This window comes from Doryrhamphus excisus, linkage group LG3 (assembly GCF_037039965.1).
Source record: "Doryrhamphus excisus strain RoL-2023G ecotype Guam linkage group LG3, RoL_Dexc_Guam_v1.1, whole genome shotgun sequence".
Taxonomy (NCBI): domain Eukaryota; kingdom Metazoa; phylum Chordata; class Actinopteri; order Syngnathiformes; family Syngnathidae; genus Doryrhamphus; species Doryrhamphus excisus.
In genome coordinates, this window is record NC_136359.1 from 5,689,780 (window position 1) to 5,709,503 (window position 19,724).

General features: G+C 40.9%; 1 protein-coding gene across 1 annotated transcript in view; it reads left to right on the plus strand.

Annotated features, from left to right (window-relative positions):
* Positions 1-19,724, plus strand: part of kntc1 (kinetochore associated 1) — a 49,814-nt gene that overhangs the window by 9,200 nt on the left and 20,890 nt on the right. Inside the window, exons 16-36 of the mRNA XM_078789515.1 lie at positions 1,272-1,397; positions 1,492-1,658; positions 1,747-1,858; positions 4,939-5,082; positions 5,147-5,203; positions 5,286-5,357; positions 5,440-5,559; positions 7,097-7,240; positions 7,323-7,415; positions 9,768-9,871; positions 9,955-10,057; positions 10,126-10,260; positions 10,346-10,465; positions 12,609-12,681; positions 14,401-14,468; positions 14,535-14,836; positions 16,164-16,336; positions 16,419-16,519; positions 16,604-16,748; positions 18,620-18,676; positions 19,074-19,237. Coding sequence (XP_078645641.1) covers positions 1,272-1,397; positions 1,492-1,658; positions 1,747-1,858; positions 4,939-5,082; positions 5,147-5,203; positions 5,286-5,357; positions 5,440-5,559; positions 7,097-7,240; positions 7,323-7,415; positions 9,768-9,871; positions 9,955-10,057; positions 10,126-10,260; positions 10,346-10,465; positions 12,609-12,681; positions 14,401-14,468; positions 14,535-14,836; positions 16,164-16,336; positions 16,419-16,519; positions 16,604-16,748; positions 18,620-18,676; positions 19,074-19,237 — 2,580 coding nt within the window. The remainder of the gene's footprint in view (positions 1-1,271; positions 1,398-1,491; positions 1,659-1,746; positions 1,859-4,938; positions 5,083-5,146; positions 5,204-5,285; positions 5,358-5,439; positions 5,560-7,096; positions 7,241-7,322; positions 7,416-9,767; positions 9,872-9,954; positions 10,058-10,125; positions 10,261-10,345; positions 10,466-12,608; positions 12,682-14,400; positions 14,469-14,534; positions 14,837-16,163; positions 16,337-16,418; positions 16,520-16,603; positions 16,749-18,619; positions 18,677-19,073; positions 19,238-19,724) is intronic.

Genomic DNA, 19,724 nt, shown 5'->3' on the forward strand with positions numbered 1-19,724 from the left:
TGAAGCTCCATAAGATCTGGAAATTCTTGCAATTTTCTTGCAAAATTCCTAAAATTTTGATCAGGTGTGTACATCTGGAGGTTACCTACAGCCAGAGCCATCAATGTCAATGACTTTTGACCAAGTGCTACTGGTTTTATGGACCACACACCTGGAGATGTCAATTGGAGCATTTACGCTATATTATTCATTCATTCATTTTCTACTGCTTATCCTCACGAGGGTCACGGGGGTGCTGGAGCCTATCCCAGCTGTCTTGGAGCAAGAGGCGGGGTACACCCTGGACTGGTCGCCAGCCAATCACATGGCACATATAGACAAACAACCATTCACACTCACATTCATACCTATGGACAATTTGGAGTCGCCAATTAACCTAGCATGTTTTTGGAATGTGGGAGGAAACCGGAGTACCCGGAGAAAACCCACGCATGCACGGGGAGAACATGCAAACTCCACACAGAGATGGCCGAGGGTGGAATTGAACCCTGGTCTCCTAGCTGTGAGGTCTGTGCTGCCATTGGAGCATTTATTATTCATTAATTCGTTGATTCATTTTCTACCGCTTTTCCTCACGAGGGTCGCGGGGCGTGCTGGAGCCTATCCCAGCTGTCTTGGGGCGAGAGGCGGGGTACACCCTGGACTGGTGGCCAGCCAATCACAGGGCACATATAGACAAACAACCATTCACACTCACATTCATACCTATGGACAATTTGGAGGCGCCAATTAACCTAGCATGTTTTTGGAATGTGGGAGGAAACCGGAGGACCCGGAGAAAACCCACGAATGCACGGAGAACATGCAAACTCCACACAGAGATGGCCGAGGGTGGAATTGAACCCTGGTCTCCTAGCTGTGAGGTCTGCGCGCTAACCACTCTCACACCGTGCTGCTATTGGAGCATTTATTATTCATTCGATGATTCATTTTCTACCGCTTTTCCTCACGAGTGTCGCAGGGGTGCTGGAGCCTATCCCAGCTGTCTTGGGGCGAGACGCGGGGTACACTCTGGACTGGTGGCCAGCCAATCACAGGGCACATATAGTCAAACAACCATTCACACTCACATTCATACCTATGGACAATTTGGAGTCGCCAATTAACCTAGCATGTTTTTGGAATGTGGGAGGAAACCAAAGTAAAACCCACGCATGCACGGGGAGAACATGCAAACTCCACACAGAGATGGCCGAGGGTGGAATTGAACCCTGATCTCCTTGCTGTGAGGCCTGCGTGCTAACCGATAGACTTTCCTGCTTTTTGTTCAGCTTGTCTACAAAGTGAAGCTGGGCTTCGTACTGGAGCAGCTGGCCTCAGCATCGGTGGGCGTCAACGGGCAGGAAGTGTGGTCGGAGCTTGTGAAGGAGGCAGAGATCAACCTGATGAAGATCGCCGTGAGTGTCTTTTCAAGACACCGCGTGACAAGACAAGCCCAATGAAGAATATTTTGGAGAGTCTTTTCCATCGTCTTTTTGCACGCGTGTCTAGGATGAGCAGTACGTGGTGGAATATTGCCTCACCGCTCCGTGGCCGGCCTTTGAGACCGCAGAGAAGATGCTGAACTACGCTGCCACACAGTACTCATCTTTGCAGGTCCAAGAGGCTTTAGCCAGACTGGGGACCTTCTGCAGCCTTTATGGGCAGGAACAATTCAAGTAAGGCCTTCACAGTCTTTACTGCATTTGCTGTTTGTTGGAAACAAAGCCCATTGTGGTATATTTTTATTTTTTCTTTAATTCACAGTGGCATTGCCTGGATTGAGTTCCTGAACAACACAGACATGTTAGGAGACATTTTGACCCACCTAAGACAGGGAGACTTGAGGGGTGCACAGCTCCTTTGGCTACGAAATGAGGTACCCAGAAGACCCTTATACACTCTGAGAAATGAACGAGTGATGATCACCATCCAACCGTCATTGGGATAACTGGATAGTATGAAAGCATAGCTCCCTTTCAACACATGGTCATTCAGGTTAAAGTGTATTTCGCAACACAGCAGCAACACAACCAATGTTGTAACTGCTCAGCCAGCATTAAAAGTACTGACGAGTTCTTTGTAAACGACACCATGGGAAGTGTAACATGAATGAGTTTCACGCCAACAGCTATTTAATCGTACCAATATTTGAAAGCGCACACAGAGCTAGGTAAACTCCTGCATGCCAACCACTCATCAGACTTGGAATGCTGCTACTGCCACCTTGTTTCAGATGCGGCAATTAATAAGACAAACCCACACAGATGTTCAAATCAAATCAACTTTATTGGTATAGCACTTTTCCTGCAAAGACATGCAACACAAAGTGCTTTACAGAATTAAAACAATTACCATAATTAAAAGGAAAAAACAAACAAAAGAAAGCCCCTCCTTTCCACCCTCCATACTAGACACACACACATACGCACACACAATCACACAATCACACACAGTAGGGAGACATGGCATGGCACTGAGGAACAAGGAAACGCCACCTTTGGGGCCGTCCACACTGGGAGGACCTGCAGGCCGTGCCATCGGAGGACCAGCACCCGGGCCCCCCGACTCCGACAGACGGGCGGACCCCCACATTAAAGGGAGGAACCCCCAGCCGGCCGGGTTGAAGGGACCCAAGGATGGCACCCCCTCAGCAGACCCGACACAGCCCCCAGTGTGGAGGACCCCCCCTGAGGAAACACTGGAGTTAAAAGCTGAAGACCAAGAGCAAAAAAATAGGACTAAAAAGATAAAAACAAAACACTGGAGTTAAAACCTGAAGACTAAGAGCATAAAATAGGACTAAAAAGATAAAAACATAACACTAGAGTTAAAAGCTGAAGACCAAGAGCAACAAAAAAAATAGGACTAAAAAGATAAAAACAAAACACTGGAGTTAAAAGCTGAAGACTAAGAACATAAAATAGGACTAAAAAGATAAAAACGTAACACTGGAGTTAAAAGTTGAAGACCAAGAGCAAAAAAATTGGACTAAAAAGATAAAAACAAAACACTGGAGTTAAAAGCTGAAGACCAAGAGCAAAAAAAATAGGACTAAAAACATAAAAACAAAACACTGGAGTTAAAAGCTGAAGACTAAGAGCATAAAACGGGACTAACAAGATAAAAACAAAAAACTGGAGTTAAAAGCTGAAGACTAAGAGCATAAAATAGGACTAAAAAGATAAAAACAAAACACTGGCGTGAAAAGCTGAAGACCAAGAGCAAAAAAATAGGACCAAAAAGATAAAAACAAAACACTGGAGTTAAAAGCTGAAGACCAATAGCAAAAATAGGACTAACAAGATAAAAACAAAACACTGGAGTTAAAAGCTGAAGACCAAGAGCAAAAAAATAGGACTAAAAAGATAAAAACATAACACTGGAGTTAAAAGCTGAAGACCAAGAGCAAAAAAATAGGACTAAAAAGATAAAAACAAAACACTGGAGTTAAAACCTGAAGACTAAGAGCATAAAATAGGACTAAAAAGATAAAAACATAACACTAGCGTTAAAAGCTGAAGACCAAGAGCAACAAAAAAAATAGGACTAAAAAGATAAAAACAAAACACTGGATTTAAAAGCTGAAGACTAAGAGCATAAAATAGGACTAAAAAGATAAAAACACAACACTGGAGTTAAAAGCTGAAGACCTAGAGCAAAAAAATAGGACTAAAAAGATAAAAACAAAACACTGGAGTTAAAAGCTGAAAACTAAGAGCATAAAATAGGACTAAAAAGATAAAAACATAACACTGGAATTAAAAGCTGAAGACCAAGAGCAAAAAAATAGGACTAAAAAGATAAAAACATAACACTGGAGTTAAAAGCTGAAGACCAAGAGCAAAAAAATAGGACTAAAAAGATAAAAACAAAACACTGGAGTTAAAAGCTGAAGACCAAGAGCAAAAAAATAGGACTAAAAAGATAAAAACATAACACTGGAGTTAAAAACTGAAGACCAAGAGCAAAAAATTGGACTAAAAAGATAAAAACAAAACACTGGAGTTAAAAGCTGAAGACTAAGAGCATAAAATAGGACTAAAAAGATAAAAACATAACACTGGAGTTAAAAGCTGAAGACCAAGAGCAAAAAAATAGGACTAAAAAGATAAAAACAAAACACTGGAGTTAAAAGCTGAAGACTAAGAGCATAAAATAGGACTAAAAAGATAAAAACATAACACTGGAGTTAAAAGCTGAAGACCAAGAGCAAAAAATAGGACTAAAAAGATAAAAACAAAACACTTGAGTTAAAAGCTGAAGACCAAGAGCAAAAAAAAAAAAGGACTAAAAAGATAAAAACAAAACACTGGAGTTAAAAGCTGAAGACCAAGAGCAAAAAAATAGGACTAAAAAGATAAAAACAAAACACTGGAGTTAAAAGCTGAAGACTAAGAGCATAAAATAGGACTAAAAAGATAAAAACATAACACTGGAGTTAAAAGCTGAAGACCAAGAGCAAAAAATAGGACTAAAAAGATAAAAACAAAACACTTGAGTTAAATGCTGAAGACCAAGAGCAAAAAAAAAAAAGGAATAAAAAGATAAAAACAAAACACTGGAGTTAAAAGCTGAAGACTAAGAGCATAAAATAGGACTAAAAAGATAAAAACATAACACTGGAGTTAAAAGCTGAAGACCAAGAGCAAAAAAAAATAGGACTAAAAAGATAAAAACAAAACACTGGAGTTAAAAGCTGAAGACTAAGAGCATAAAATAGGACTAAAAAGATAAAAACATAAGAAAAGTTTAAAACTATGACTTAAAAGCCTGATTAAAAAGGTGCGTCTTTAATCTTTTTTTAAAAAAATGATCTTAATGATCTTCCTGGTATAGGTCGCTAAAGACGTATAATATGTCGGGGGGTTAGGGGGTACATGACTTCCAGTCATATATCTGAAGGGGTTATGCAACTGTGAAAAGTTTGGGAAGCACTCATGTAATATTTTGGTCCAGGGCCAGATTGCCGCTGATTTCAGTGAGCGCAGCCTCCAGGCCGTCCTCGATGCCATCCCAGAGGTTCTGCCATCCCAGGACCTGTGCCCTTGGTTTAGGACGGTGTTTCTTCCTTTTGTGGGAAGAGTTCTGCCAGCAGGACAGGTTGGGATACCTTGAAAAACACCCACCTTCAGTTCCAGGCTATGTAAACCTGTCCTTGTCACAGAGAATCCTGGCCAGATGGATAGAGCAGCGGGCACGCAATTTGGAGTTAACAGAAAAGGTAGCGCTACAACTCAGGAGGTGGAAATGTCTTTCCGCGCTTGAAGGAAGTTGACAATATCGGTTAAATATTTTTTTTCCAGGGTGCTTGGCCCCAGAACGGTTTGGACCTGGCCCAGCTCGGACTGCCATCTTTATGGTCACTGATGAAATCTGTAAGTTATCATGTCATGATGATGATTATTATTATTACATTTACTAGCACACATTATGTCCTATTGTGCTCTTTTCTCAAAGGGTGCCAATGGTGGCTCAGAAGAGGTGAAAAAACTCACAACCCTGGTGTCCAACCTGCGTCAGTTGCTTGACCTGCACAGGAAATATAACTGCAGACTTTCACTCTCAGAGTTTGAGAAGGTTTGTGGGGGCTTTTCTATACCGTGCGAACGCTGAGAGACGAAGTAGCTCACAGTACCGAGGCTGACGGGGACGTCATGTTCTTCTTCTAGTACAGCAAATTAGTTGAGACTGACTCACCAGCGCCTCTGCTGGCTGCAGCCAAGTAGTGCACTCCCATTTTGTTCAAGGCATTCATAGTGACGGACCAGTTGTTTAATAGGAACTAGAAATGACACCAGAAATGCTGTCATTACAGCCTTTATTTACCTACACTGATAAGAGGGTTCATTGTCAATTGTAGACTTAACTCATAGCTTCTAAGTATGAACTTTAATAGTATAGTCGTCTCTTGCAATGTTGTGGTTTCAATATCACACGCTTTTTCTATTGTGGTTTTCAAATATTAATTCATAAATGAGCACTGTTTCAGGGTCCAATATGGCCTATTATGAGTAAGGAAATGCACATTTAAGCAAATGGGTGTATTAATGGCATCAATTAAGCATTCATTCATTTTCTACCGCTTATCCTTATGAGGGTACCAATGCAAGTTTAAAATAATAAACACCCATTTTAAGGGCTCCCCATCATGCATTTTGTCCCTGGATAACATAACTCCCTCTGGTGGACAGAGGCAGCTGATGAATCACTACAGCGCCTCGTCAGCCATATCCAATGAAATGCATGATTGCTACTAGTATTGTACACGACTTAGCAACCTTTTGAGTGTTAAGTTGCTGTGTGATGATTTTAGCGTTCTTTGTAAGTCAGTTGATTATATCGAATTATTCATTCATTCATTCATTTTGTACCGCTTTTTCCTCACGAGGGTCGCGGGGGGTGCTGGAGCCTATCCCAGCTGTCTTTGGGCGAGAGGCAGGGTACACCCTGGACTGGTGGCCAGCCAATCACAGGGCACATATAGACAAACAACCATTCACATTTTTGGAATGTGGGAGGAAACCGGAGTACCCGGAGAAAAGCCACGCATGCACGGGGAGAACATGCAAACTCTACACACAATATGGCCGATATGGAATTGAACACGGGTCTCCTAGCTGTGAGGTCTGCGCGCTAACCACTCGACCACCGTGCAGCTCTGAATTAAGCATTTTAATCATAAGAATGAACTAAATAAACTGTGCCATAACTAAGAAAACATTTCATTTATTCATATTGAATTCTAGTTCAAGGAATGATTAATGATGAGAGACGAGTCATGATTTTGAGTGCATGAGAAAGTGTAAAGAAAAAAAAGCTTTGTTTGACCACATATTACTCAGTAACAGAACCAAGTGCAACGCAGTAAGGAGCAAACTGCTGAGCCGGCATTAATAGCATGACTTTCACACCAATGACCATACCGACGTTTTACCGATGGGTTCAGAAAATTCTGCCCGCTCATGGTACTTCAAATGCCTTTATTGCCATCTTGTGGAGTAAAAAAAAACTACACCAGGAGGTTGCCTACTGCCACAATTGTTTGCCACAAACAATTTTTTTTTTACTTGGTGCTAATTTTATTTTGTTAATTGAAGCATTGAATCAATTTAAGGGAAATGTACGCCGGGTGGCTTTCCTAATGCTTGACAAAGTGGCGGCGCCGGAGCTGATCTCCGCCACCGTCAACAACAACATCCTGCCTTATGCTGAGGAGCATCACATTTCTTTGGATGAGCTTCTGTTACAGTATATCAAGGTACAGTACCCATCAATAATGTGAAATTACATGAACAGTTTTCATTTGTAAATATGTGTTTTTATGAATTATGTTTTGCCAGGATCTGCTGTGTTGCAGCTCTCAAACCACAACCCTTTTCACAGGATGGCAAGCCAAAGCAGTGGCTGTCCTGGGATGCATGACTGATACCAATGTAAGTACATTTCCTTGTAACGTCCTGTGGCAATTGGTGAAATGTACAATAGAGCAGGTCTTGGAACATGACCTCAGCGATAAAATGCTAATAATCCCTAATAATGGCAACTTTTAAATATGCCTCTCACAGTTTTGAAACACATTTTCAATTCAGTTGCACACATTAAGAAACAATTACAGGCATATCGTATTCAGCATTGTACATAAAACATGTAGTTCAGGGGTCTCAAACCGCGGCCCGCGGGCTAGTTTGAGGCCCCCACCTTGATACCAAAGTTTAATGTTGAAATGACTTAAAGCTTAAAGCTGTGTGCACACCGGACACAATTAACCAACGCCTTGTTTTGCTTTGGATTAGCAATGAAGCTAAAGGCTTATGACGCTGGGTACAAATAAATGCAGGAAATGATTTGGAATAAAACGTAAAATACACGTCGAGATAAAGCATCTCATCAAACATGTTGTTAAAGTTACGACGCTGCTCGCAGATGGAACTGAGTACGATGCTAACTTGCTAATTGGGTAAAATTATTAAGTTTCATTAATGTTCATGTTAAAGGTTAAATAACTGTTAATACTGTACATTTGAATCTGAAAAAAAATATTTCTCTACCAACTGTATGTGGTTTCTTACGTTTTTCTTATTTTCTGTTTTATTATTATTTTACTTATTTATTACTGATTGATTGATTTATTGTCTTTATTCTTTGTTTATTTATTTATTTTTATCTTATTTTGTGTATAGAAAAATAAAAATTAAGATATTTGAGAACAGTGGAATGTTTTATCAGATATTTTGGTGTGGGAAACCGGAACCAAAGTACTGAAAAAGTGTAGGGTATAGCAGAAGCAAAAGCATTGAAGCTAGTTTTTTTTTTTTATTTGATTTTTTTCCCAGTTTTCAATAAATGCGTTTTGGTTTTTTTTTTTTAAACCTGATGCGGCCCGGCTTCACCCAGAACCTAGCTCCGGTGGTCCCCAGGTAAATTGAGTTTGAGACCCCTGATGTAGTTGCACAACATCACATCCTGTCCAAGCATCTTCCTGCTGGATAATATTTAGTGAATTGATTTCTGAGTTGTGAGACAGCGCCCTCTGCTGTATTCACAGCTGCAGAACCCCTCCCACAACACATTCTATTTACGTTTCCATTCATTCATTCATTCATTTTCTACTGTTTATCCTCACAAGGGTTGCGGGGTGTGCTGGAGCCTATCCCAGCTGTCTTGGGGCGAGAGGCGGGGTAAACCCTCGACTGGTGGCCAGCCAATCACAGGGCATATATAGACAAACAACCATTCACACTCACATTCATACCTATGGACAATTTGGAGTTGCCAATTAACCTAGCATGTTTTTGGAATGTGGGAGGAAACCGGAGTACCCGGAGAAAACCCACGCATGCAAGGGGAGAAGATGCAAACTCCACACAGAGATGGCCAGGGGACTCAAACGTGCGGTCCGCGGGCCAAATGTGGCCCGCAGGTCACTGGTTTGAGGCCCCCGCCTTGATATGAAAGTTTAATGTTAGTGCGGTCCGTGCAAGTTTGATATGGATGCTGTATGGTATCATGTACCCAGAAAAAATTATTACGTTTGATTAATGTTCATGTTAAAGGTTAAATAACTGTTAATAGTTATCCTCCCTATCCGTGTGGAAGTGGTAAGTTTTTGGCTATTTAAGTTTAAAGGAAATAACTTGAAGGCTACCGTTTAGGTCGCTAGCTCTCTAGCTTGCGAGTTAGCATGTATCTCAAGACCCTGCAGTTGCGCAATATGTTGTAAATAAAAAGAGTATAAAAAATAATTTGTCTACCCACCAACTATATGTGGCAAGTTTTTATTATTTGCCGTTTTATTATTATTATTATTATTATATTTATTTATTTATTACTGATTGATTGATTTTCTTTATTCTTGATTTGTTTATTTATTTTTCGTCTTATTTTGTGTAGAAAAATAAAAAGTAAGATATTTGAGAACAGTGGAATGTTTTATCAGAGCTTTTCTTGTAGAAAATTGGAACCAAAGCTAAGTTTTTTTTTGTTTTTAATAAAAGCGTTTTTGGGTTTTTTTTTTTGGAAAACCTGATGCGGCCCAGTCTCACCCAGACCCGAGCTCCAGTGGCCCCGAAGTAAATTGAGTTTGAGACCCCTGGAGATGGCAGAGGATGGCATTGAACTCAGGTCTCCTAGCTGTGGTGAGGTCTGCACAGACCACTCAACCGCCGTGCAGCCCTTACGCAACCATTAAAAAAAAAAAAAAAAAGAATTATTTTCAATTTGAGGCACACTTGCCACTCTTGGACTGTTTTGGACTGATTTGTAACTCTTCCCCTCGTTCCCTGCAGCTGATGGTGGAAGCGGTGCTGGAGATCATGCAGAAAGCTGTCTTACCCTGGAGTGATGTGGTGGAAAAGCTGGTTCAGCAGTTCCTGGACATGAACGGCCCAAAGTAAGTCACTGAACTGTCCCATCAGCTTCCATTTGTAGTTTCTCTGATTTTCATGATTATTTTTCCTTCTTTTGCTCCAACAGACAGGCCCTTCTAAAGGAGAGCTACTGTCTGATGGAAATCCGCAAACTCCTCGGGGGCTACGGCATCCGCAACTACAGCCTCTCAAATAGAGGTCAAGTCATGGTAATATACTACCGTTATTCATTTCTGATGCATTTCTGTCTTTAAACCTCGCCTGATGTTTCTGGTAGACGTTAGTCAGGTACATTCTCAAGCAAGACTCGCCAACGTGCCTCGACGACGTCCTGACTTTGGCGCAAGTGTACAAGCTTCCAAAGTCAGAGATCCACTACTTGTATCTCACCCAGCTGATACGCCGAGGCACGGTATGTGTGTGAAACATGTTAATGTCTGCATTTTTCATTTGAAATAACAACGTGATTTATATTTTTTTTGTTGTTGTATTTTAAGAGAGAAGAGTGCGTCGTGGCGCTGAGGAAGCTACCGGCTGCAGAGGTGGAGTGTGTGATGGAGCGTCTCACATCCTGGGCTATGCTGCAGCTGGAGGACAAAGACCACCTATCTGAGGAGGTGAAGATGAAGTCTTTTTTTTGGAAAAAAAAAATATAGATGTGCTAACAAGTTATATACATTTCAATAAGAGATTTGCTGTTCTTTTAATATACCGCTCAAAAGTTTGGGATCACTTGCAAATGTCTTTGTTTTCCAAAGAAAAACACATTTTCATGCATTTCACTAACATTTTTTTCCATTTCACAAACAATTAAAATTAATCAGATGATTTTCAAAGAACGATCTACATTTTTGCATAGAGGCCTACTATCAATAACTGTCAGTCCTCTGTATCAATTTCCTGGTATGGCTGCTAATCCAAGTTATGGTAATGGTAATGGTATTTTTTCATTTGAACATGCATCAGATTACAATTGAGTGCATCCCATAATCAGTTCACAGTTCCACATGTCCAAAAGGAGTAGGAAGAAGCAAAGCTTATTAAATACTACCCCTCAATCTGGTAATTTTACAATCAGTAACTGTTACATTTGTTCACTTCCTGCTTTCATAATATAATTAATTTTTTTATATGTATTCTATTTTTATTTTTATTATTATTATTTGGTATTATTTATTATTTTATTTGTATTAAATTTTTTATTTTTTTTAATTTAATTTATTTTTATTTTTTGTCACGTACCAAAGTACGAGATGATATGATCATACAATGACATAATGGGTACCATAGTAAGTGTCAATATAGGGATATATACAGTAAAGTCTCGTTATATCGATATTGGTTATAACGAATTACTACTTATTACGATACTATTTGCATTTCCCGGCAAATTTCTAGTCTTTTATGATATAATTAGTTCCGTTAGTACGATACCCGGTTATTATGATAATCCGGTTACTACGATGCCCTTTTCATCTCCCGCCAGCCAATTTGGTCTGCTTATATCGATACAAAAGCAGCTTAAATCAATCTTTGCTTAAGGATTTCAATACCAAAAAAGAACACGGCGAACGGCTGCTTCCAGTCAACTTTATTTTTCACACTTCCACCACCAGAGCGCAGCACACACACCGATTCCCGCACTTCCTGGTTCACAGGTCTTGCTCAACCCGCCCCACATAGCTGGCCAAACACATGCCTGTATGGAATCTATACACACGAGAGAAACCACGAACGCAGTTCGTTCTTCTTTTGCAGGCATGGGAATCGGTGTGTGTGCTGCGCTCTGGTGGTGGAAGTGTGAAAAAGAAAGTTGACTGGAAGATTGATTTAAGCTGCTCGACATTGTTCTATACTATAGAACAATGTCGAGTGCATTATTCCCCACTTTTAATGCAGTTCGGCGCAGGATCGGATATCTGGATAGTCCGGTTATATCGGTATTTTTTCCGACTCCCGAGAATATCGATATAACGAGACTTTACTGTATAGCACATCATGACTGGTTCAAGACTCTTCATCCTTGTATTTAGCAAACATCAACTGCTTGTATTGTTTCTTGAATTGGCTCATCGTTGTGCATTGTTTGAGGGTCTTGCTCAATCCATTCCATAGTTTGATTCCACATACTGAAATGCTATGGCTTTTTAACGTAGTCCTAGCATATAAGTGTTTCAAATGTAGTTCTTCCTTGAGATTATATTTCCTTTCTCTTGTAGAGAAGTATTGGATGACATTTTTAGCTAATTGGTTATGTTTTAGCCTTATGCATTATTTTAGCTGTTTGAAGCTAAAAGTGATTATATACACGTGCACATGCTCTACGGTAGCTACTAAGTTCATCATTTTATAAGGCTAATAGATGATTAGAAAAGCCATCTAAAAATCTAAACTAAAACTAAAATCTCTTACCATGCTGTTAACTACTCCCTTCAGAGAGCAGCACAAACTGGGTCTAACAAGGACAGAAAAACGCTGCACAACTGTGCAAGAAGACAAATAACTGAGAGTGTGTAGTTTAAGACAGGTCGTCACCTGCACTAAATAGTACCCGTCAGGATGCTGGACTTTATGGCAGGATTGCCAAGAAAAAGCCATATCTCAGACTGGCCCCAAAAAAATTCCAAGTGATCCCAAACATTTTTAGCAGTAGTGTATATTTTTTATATTGTGACATCAAGTGAATATTCACAAACATGCCTGCTAGTTGAGCGTTCATGAAATTGGAGGGGTTGCCCCCCATGTGCTTGTCTATGTTAGCACAAGAAACAGAAGATGGTGACTGCTCAGGTGATGGTGGAGGCACTGAAATACCAGCTTGCATTACAGAAAGGTAAGTACCTGATTTACTGATTTACTCTACAGCAGTGATTTTCAACCTTTTTTGAGCCACGGCACGTTTTTTTTACATTGGAAAAAAATCCTGTGGCACACCACTAACCAAAAATGTTACAAAATGTCACCACGACCTCACACGTGCATCAATAAGTCTATCAGAGGAACAAGGTAGGTGTTGCCACACGGACCAATATTACATTGCTCTGCCAGTCTTCACACCACAGACACTCCACAGTAGCCGTGACAAGTTTTTCTCTTTCCGAATGACCTTTCGGGAAACAATGGTATCCATAGAAAAGAATATTCCAATCTCTTGTCTACATGCGCCGTGAAAATTTAACAGAATAGTCAATAGGGCATGCCCAGTAAAACGTAAACATCAACATCACGTGATACCGACTTCCCCAAGTTTTTCTTTCACTTATTTTCGTCTGTCCAGTCTTGAAATTTAGTTTGAATCAAAAACAAACTCTTCAACCATTTGCTAATTATAGTCATTTCCACCAATCAAATGTGTACCCTGAGTAGCGTGCTCACATCCTCACTTCCTTGTTTACAGTGACAGCGAAAAACGAAATGTAACGGGAAGATTACAGGCCACTTGTCTCAGCATCGTTTCAGAAATCTCCCACCTCGAGTGTGTGTCCCATTAAAGAACATTGTCCATGATGGACAGTGTGCCATAATTCTTCCTCACTTTTTTTTATTTTTGGCTGAATATTGACAAAAAAAACCAGAGAAATAACCCAGAAATACACTAAAGTAAATTAGCCACGTTTACATGAGAAATTTTTCCTCTTTCCAAATGAGCTTTCCGAAAACAATAGTATACATGGAAAGGAATATTCCAATCTTTCATCTACATGCGCCGCTATAATCCAACAGAATAGTCAATGGGGCATTCATAGTAAAACATTAACATCACGTGATACAGACTTCCCCGAGTTTTTCTTCCACTTGTTGGAATAACTCCGTATTGCCGGTTTTTCCTTCGTCCAGTCTTGAAATTTAGTTTAAATCAAAAACAAACTTTGCTTAGTCCAGTGCCGATTGCTCGCCTCCATTTTTAAAAGTGAAGAACATCTGGATCTGCGTGTTACGTCATATCTGAGCATGCGCTGAAAGAACGCACCCGGGATAAATTTAAACAGGAAAAGATCAAATTCAATCTTGCTAATATTTTATAACTAAACTCCGGACATGTTTTATATCGATATATATTTTCTTTTTGTAATAAAACTGCACTTGTGAATAAAGTATAGAAGGGTTTAGATTCTGTTTCACAGATGGCGGTAATGCATACGAAAGCTGCTTGCCAACCGCCAATAAACAACAGAAGAAGAAAAACACTACAAAGAAGAACGCACCCTGACAACTTTCCGTTTGAGCGGGTACAAGATACCTCAATCGGATTGGTTAAAGGAATATTCCATCCCCGTTCAATTCTTTCCGTTTGAGCAAATAAACCAAATGCAATTGGAATATTTGGGTCCATGTATACTATTGACACTATTGACACATTTACAAATGATGATAAATGTTAATTATAAAAAGTGATATTGGATAATTCCTCACGGCACACCTGACGGTTTCTCAAGGTCCACTAGTGTGCCGCGGCACAGTGGTTGAAAATCACTGCTCTACGGTAGCTACTAAATCACAAGGAAGCCCATCAACATCCAAGAGTGATTCCCATCTTTCACGTGTCCTACAGATGATACTCTTAAAAGCATAGAGTGCGAAAACAACCTGAGCACATTCAAGGTCATCGGCCATTTGCAGGTGAATGTCCCACACCTCAAAGTGTTGCGCTATTTTCCGTTGATCTTAACATGCCCTACTTTTCAGGAGGATTTTGATCTCTTCATCACCCCCTCCGAATATGAAGATGGCAACATACGCAAACAAATACAGGAGCACCACATCGCCGCCTACGAGGGAACATGTGGGAAACGCTCATCCGAGAGCAAGGTCGCGGCCGCGCCGGTGGTGGCCAACGATCCCGACGGCAAGACCAAGACCATCTCCACCGAGGCCGGCCTGCGTCGTCTGGGGAGGCAGCTGCAGCGCACCGAACAAGAGCTGTGGTCCGATTTGGCCATGCGCGCTCTGGGGGTGGGCAAGGTGCACAAAGCCCTGAAAATCCTCAGGTATGCATGTGTGGATAATGAAGTGGCTTATTTAGACAGAATGCATACGTATTTAGAAACAGTAAAGCATTTCATAGACAAGGAACAATATTTAGTCCAAGTAGACACAATATTACATTACATTAATATTCATTATATCCAATTAGCAAATAAAAGCTGCTAATACAAAGCCGGTCGTTACCGTAATTTTGATAGCAGCCAATCATGAAGTATGAAAAAACCGACGACGAGCTTGTCAACCCATTGGAAATTGGATAATTTGGATATAATTCATTCGATATAGAGCGGTTAGCGCGCAGACCACTCCAAATTGTCCATAGGTATGAATGTGAGTGTGAATGGTTGTTTGTCTATATGTGCCCTGTGATTGGCTGGCGACCAGTCCAGGGTGTACCCCGCCTCTCGCCCAAAGACAGCTGGGATGGGCTCCAGCACTCCCCGCAACCCCCCTGAGGAAAAAGCGGTAGAAAATGAATGAATGAATGAATGATATAGGGCGGCACAGCAGACGAGTGGTTAGCGCACAGACCTCACAGCTAGGAGACCAGGGTTCAATTCCACCCTTGGCCATCTCTGTGTGGAGTTTGCATGTTCTCCCCGTGCATGCGTGGGTTTTCTCCGGGTACTCCGGTTTCCTCCGACATTCCAAAAACATGCTAGGTTAATTGGCGACTCCAAATTGGCGACTCCAAATTGTCCATAGGTATGAATGTGAGTGTGAATGGTTGTTTGTCTATATGTGTCCTGTGATTGGCTGGCGACCAGTCCAGGGTGTAGCCCGCCTCTCGCCCCCCTTGTGAGGAATAAGCGGTAGAAAATGAATGAATGAATAATTCGATATAATCATCTGACTTACAATGAACGCTAAAATCATCACACAGCAACTTAACACTCAAAAGGATGCTAAGTCGTGTACAATACTAGTAGCAATCATGCATTTCATTGGATATGGCTGACGAGGTGCTGCAGTGATTCATCATTCATTTTTGCCTCTGTCCACCAGAGGGAGCACTCTCCCCCGGAAATGTTATCCAGGGACAAAATGCATGATGGGGAGCCCTTAAAATGGGTGTTTATTATTTTAAACTTCCATTGGTATATGTATATTTCTTAGCTACCTTTTGAGTGTTAATTTGGTGTGTGATGATTTTAGTGTTCTTTGTAAGACTACACCAGACCTCCTGCCTCCATTTCCAATGGGTTGACAAGCTCGATTTGAGGTTTTTTTCATAGTTCATGAGAGGTACCTGGTCCTCACAAACTGGTGTGTGCAACAATCTGCCATTTTATGGATCAGCTTAGCATCTTTGTTTGTTGGCAATGTCAGGGAGCTGTATGAGCACCACTACAACACCAGCACAGGGAAGGTGTTGTTCACGGCTGCCAAGACGTTATGTCAGATGCTGGAGGCGGACGTGCCCATGGTGCTGCCTGATGAAACGGACCTGCCAGCAGTCATCCATGAGCTGGCCTGCCAGGCCATCACTGTGTGCCACCCGGGTAACAGCAGCTGGGCTGCTTGATTGACGTCTTGCTGATTGTTGGCCCAGCACGTTTGTCACCTATTTTAACACTATTGCAGACCTACTGCTGGACTGCTTGGAGCTTTGCAAGTCTACACGGATCGCCATGGATGTCTATCATCAGTGTCAGTTATCAGACAACTACGGCTTTGTAGCCAAGGTTATCTTTTTTGTTGTTGAATTCAACCAAAGAATTGAATATTGTGTAGACAACAATAATACAATATTTATTTTGTGCACAAAGGATTTGGCGTCGGACAACGAAAAAGATGTTTATTCTCAGTGGAGCTTCCAAGATGTTTTTAATGAAGACTGCATCGTTTTGGATCCTGTGTCTGTATTACCGGTCCAGTATGAAATCACCAATTGCTTGCTGCCTGTTTCTCAAGGTAACACACACTCAACGCCGCTACATCAGGGTTTTTTTTTTTTCATTGGCCCCTCAGCACTAAAGTTATTTTGGCAGCCATTTTATTTTTAATCTTGTTTGAGTCACATTTTTGATTTCCATATGTGATGGTTTTAGTTCAGATTCAGTCGACGGAAACTAAAAATGTTTTAGTCTCGTTTTAAAGATTAAACCGGAAAAACTTTTTTAAAAAACAACAGTAAACAGTAAAAATGTAACAGCAGTCATTTTAGACCGAAGCTATCCTCCTCAACTATAAAGGCCCCCCTATAGACTTCGGCCCCCTCCAAAACAACATTTGTCCCTCAGCCACCAGCCTTGACGTCATAATAGACAGTGATTTTAAACTCAACAAACAAATTAATGCAGTTATAAAATCCTGTTTTTATCATCTTCGGCTTTTATCTAAAATTAAATCTTTGCAACACTTTGAGCAAGTCATGCACGCTTTTATTTCATCACGTCTGGACTACTGTAATGCACTTTACTCTGGAATTAGCCAAAAGTCTCTCTCCCGCTTACAGTTAGTCAAGAGCTCTGCGGCACGGCTTTTAACAGGAACCAAAAAGGGGGAGCACATCACCCCAATTCTGGCCTCCCTACATTGTTTGCCTTCGTTTTAGGATTGATTTTAAGATTTTATTGTTTGTTTTTAAGGCGTTGAATGGGCTGGCCCCCAAATACATCTCGGACCCCATCCAAGTTTACTCTCCAGCGCGGTCACTGAGGTCCGAGGGCCAGCTCCAATTTGTGGTGCCTAAGACGAGACTTAAGACCAGGGGGGACCAAGCCTTTTCTGTGGTTGGCCCCAAGCTATGGAACTCTCTCCCCTCCCAAGTAAAAAAGGCCCCCAACATGGAAAGCTTTAAGTCTCGTCTTAAAACCCACTTTTATTTTCTGGCTTTTAACTCGGAGTGAGTCGTATGGTCCTGTGTCTTTTAGTTCTTGGTTTTTATTGTAATTGGTTGTATTTTTTATACTTTTATTGCTTTGTTTCTTGTTTTTAATATTTTAATATCTATTTTACTATTTTATTTCTTAATTGATCTTTTAGTTTTGGATTATTACTTTTTATTTTTACTAGTCTGTGCAGCACTTTGGAAACTGTTTATAAAATGTGCTATATAAATAAAGTAGATTTGATTGGATTGGATTTTTACAAGAATATTAGTATAAACACTAAAATGATTTAATTTAATTATTAGTTTATAATTAATAATTTTAAATTACAAAAACATTCTTCTATTACGAGAAACAAAACACAGAATAAAGTAGATTTTAAAATATTTTAAATATAGTCAAAATATTAAGAGAATAAAGACAATATTACAGGAAGAAAGGCAAAAAACAAGCAAAAAAGTAAGGAGAAAGTAGTCAATCATAAAACATAAAGCTCATCTGGAGGCTGTTTTTTCTTCAAATATTAAAAAAAATATCTCAGCATATCTTCATGGGTTGGCTTAAAAATTGTATTACTGTCCCTGCATCCTTGTGTTTTTAGAATGCGGCCCTCGATGGAAAAAGTCTGGACACCCCTGATGTATATTTTGTGCACTGTCATGCCTCAGGATAGGTTGTGGAATTGCGATTGAAGAGTCTTTGTTGCTCTCTGCGACCAAACAAGCGAAAGAAAAACAACAAGAAAAACTATGGTGCGACAGTAAAAATAAGAAAAAAAAAACACAAAAAAGGCACCACGAAAAAGCCTAGTAAAAGAAACACAAACTGCGATAAACCATGAGCAGGGAGGAAACAAACAAGCAAAACAACCCAAGAGAAACAAATGAGCTGATTGGTGACATTGCACTTTGAGAAGTTTTTATTGAGAATACTCGTTTCCTGTCATTGCAGATGCCAAATTGTATCCACTGGACTGCTCCTGCCTCTCACACTGCTCACTTGACGCCGGTAGATATTTACTTTGGTTGTTCAAGGATCCGGCGGCACGGAGGTCGAGTGGTTAGCGCGCAGACCTCACAGCTAATAGACCAGGGTGAAATTCCACCCTCGAGTTTGCATGTTCTCCCCGTGCATGTGTGGGTTTTCTCCGGGTACTCCGGTTTCCTCCCACATTCCAAAAACATGCTAGGTTAATTGGCGACTCCAAATTGTCCATAGGTATGAATGTCCAAGGTGGACCCCGCCTCTCGCCTGAAGACAGCTGGGTTAGGCTCCAGCACACCCGCGACCCTCGTAAGGAGAAGCGGTAGAAAATGAATGAATGAATGAATGTTCAAGGATCCCTTGAAGCAAATTTTGCACGTTGAGAGCTTTTTGATCACCTCTTTATTCTTATTGTGTGCAGGTTCAAATTACCTGCAGCCCCTGTTTAGTCCTCTAAACATCATGATGCAGATGTTACAGGAGTGCAGTCAGCTGGAGCTGGCCCTCAGAGTGCTGGTCAGCTGCTACAGCAGCTGCCTGCAGCATGTCACCTCCAACCTTATGGACACAAAGATTACAGTGCGGGTACGCTACCGACGCATAATTTCTTTGATGCATTCTGTCTCATTAGCCACGTATACATGGACCCAAATATTCCAATTCCATTCGGGTTATTTGCTCTAACGGAAAGAATGTAACCTTTGTATACACCTCATATATATTCCAAATGAATATATAATCGGATTCACAGGGGTGGAATATTCTTTTCCCTAATCCGATTGAGGTATCTTGTACCCGCTCAATCGGAAAGTTGTCAGGGTGCATTTTTTTCAACGCATGCTCAGCTGTGACGGAACACGCAGACGTCTCCCAGGTTTTGAAAATTGCGGCAAGCAGTCATCCCTGGACTACAGCGGAAAGTTAGTTTTTTATACAAACTTTAAAAGAACTGAATGTTCAAGAGGGCGGCATGGCGGTCGAGTGGTTAGCGCGCAGACCTCACAGCTAGGAGACCAGGGTTCAATTCCACCCTCGGCCATCTCTGTGTGGAGTTTGCATGTTCTCCCCCATG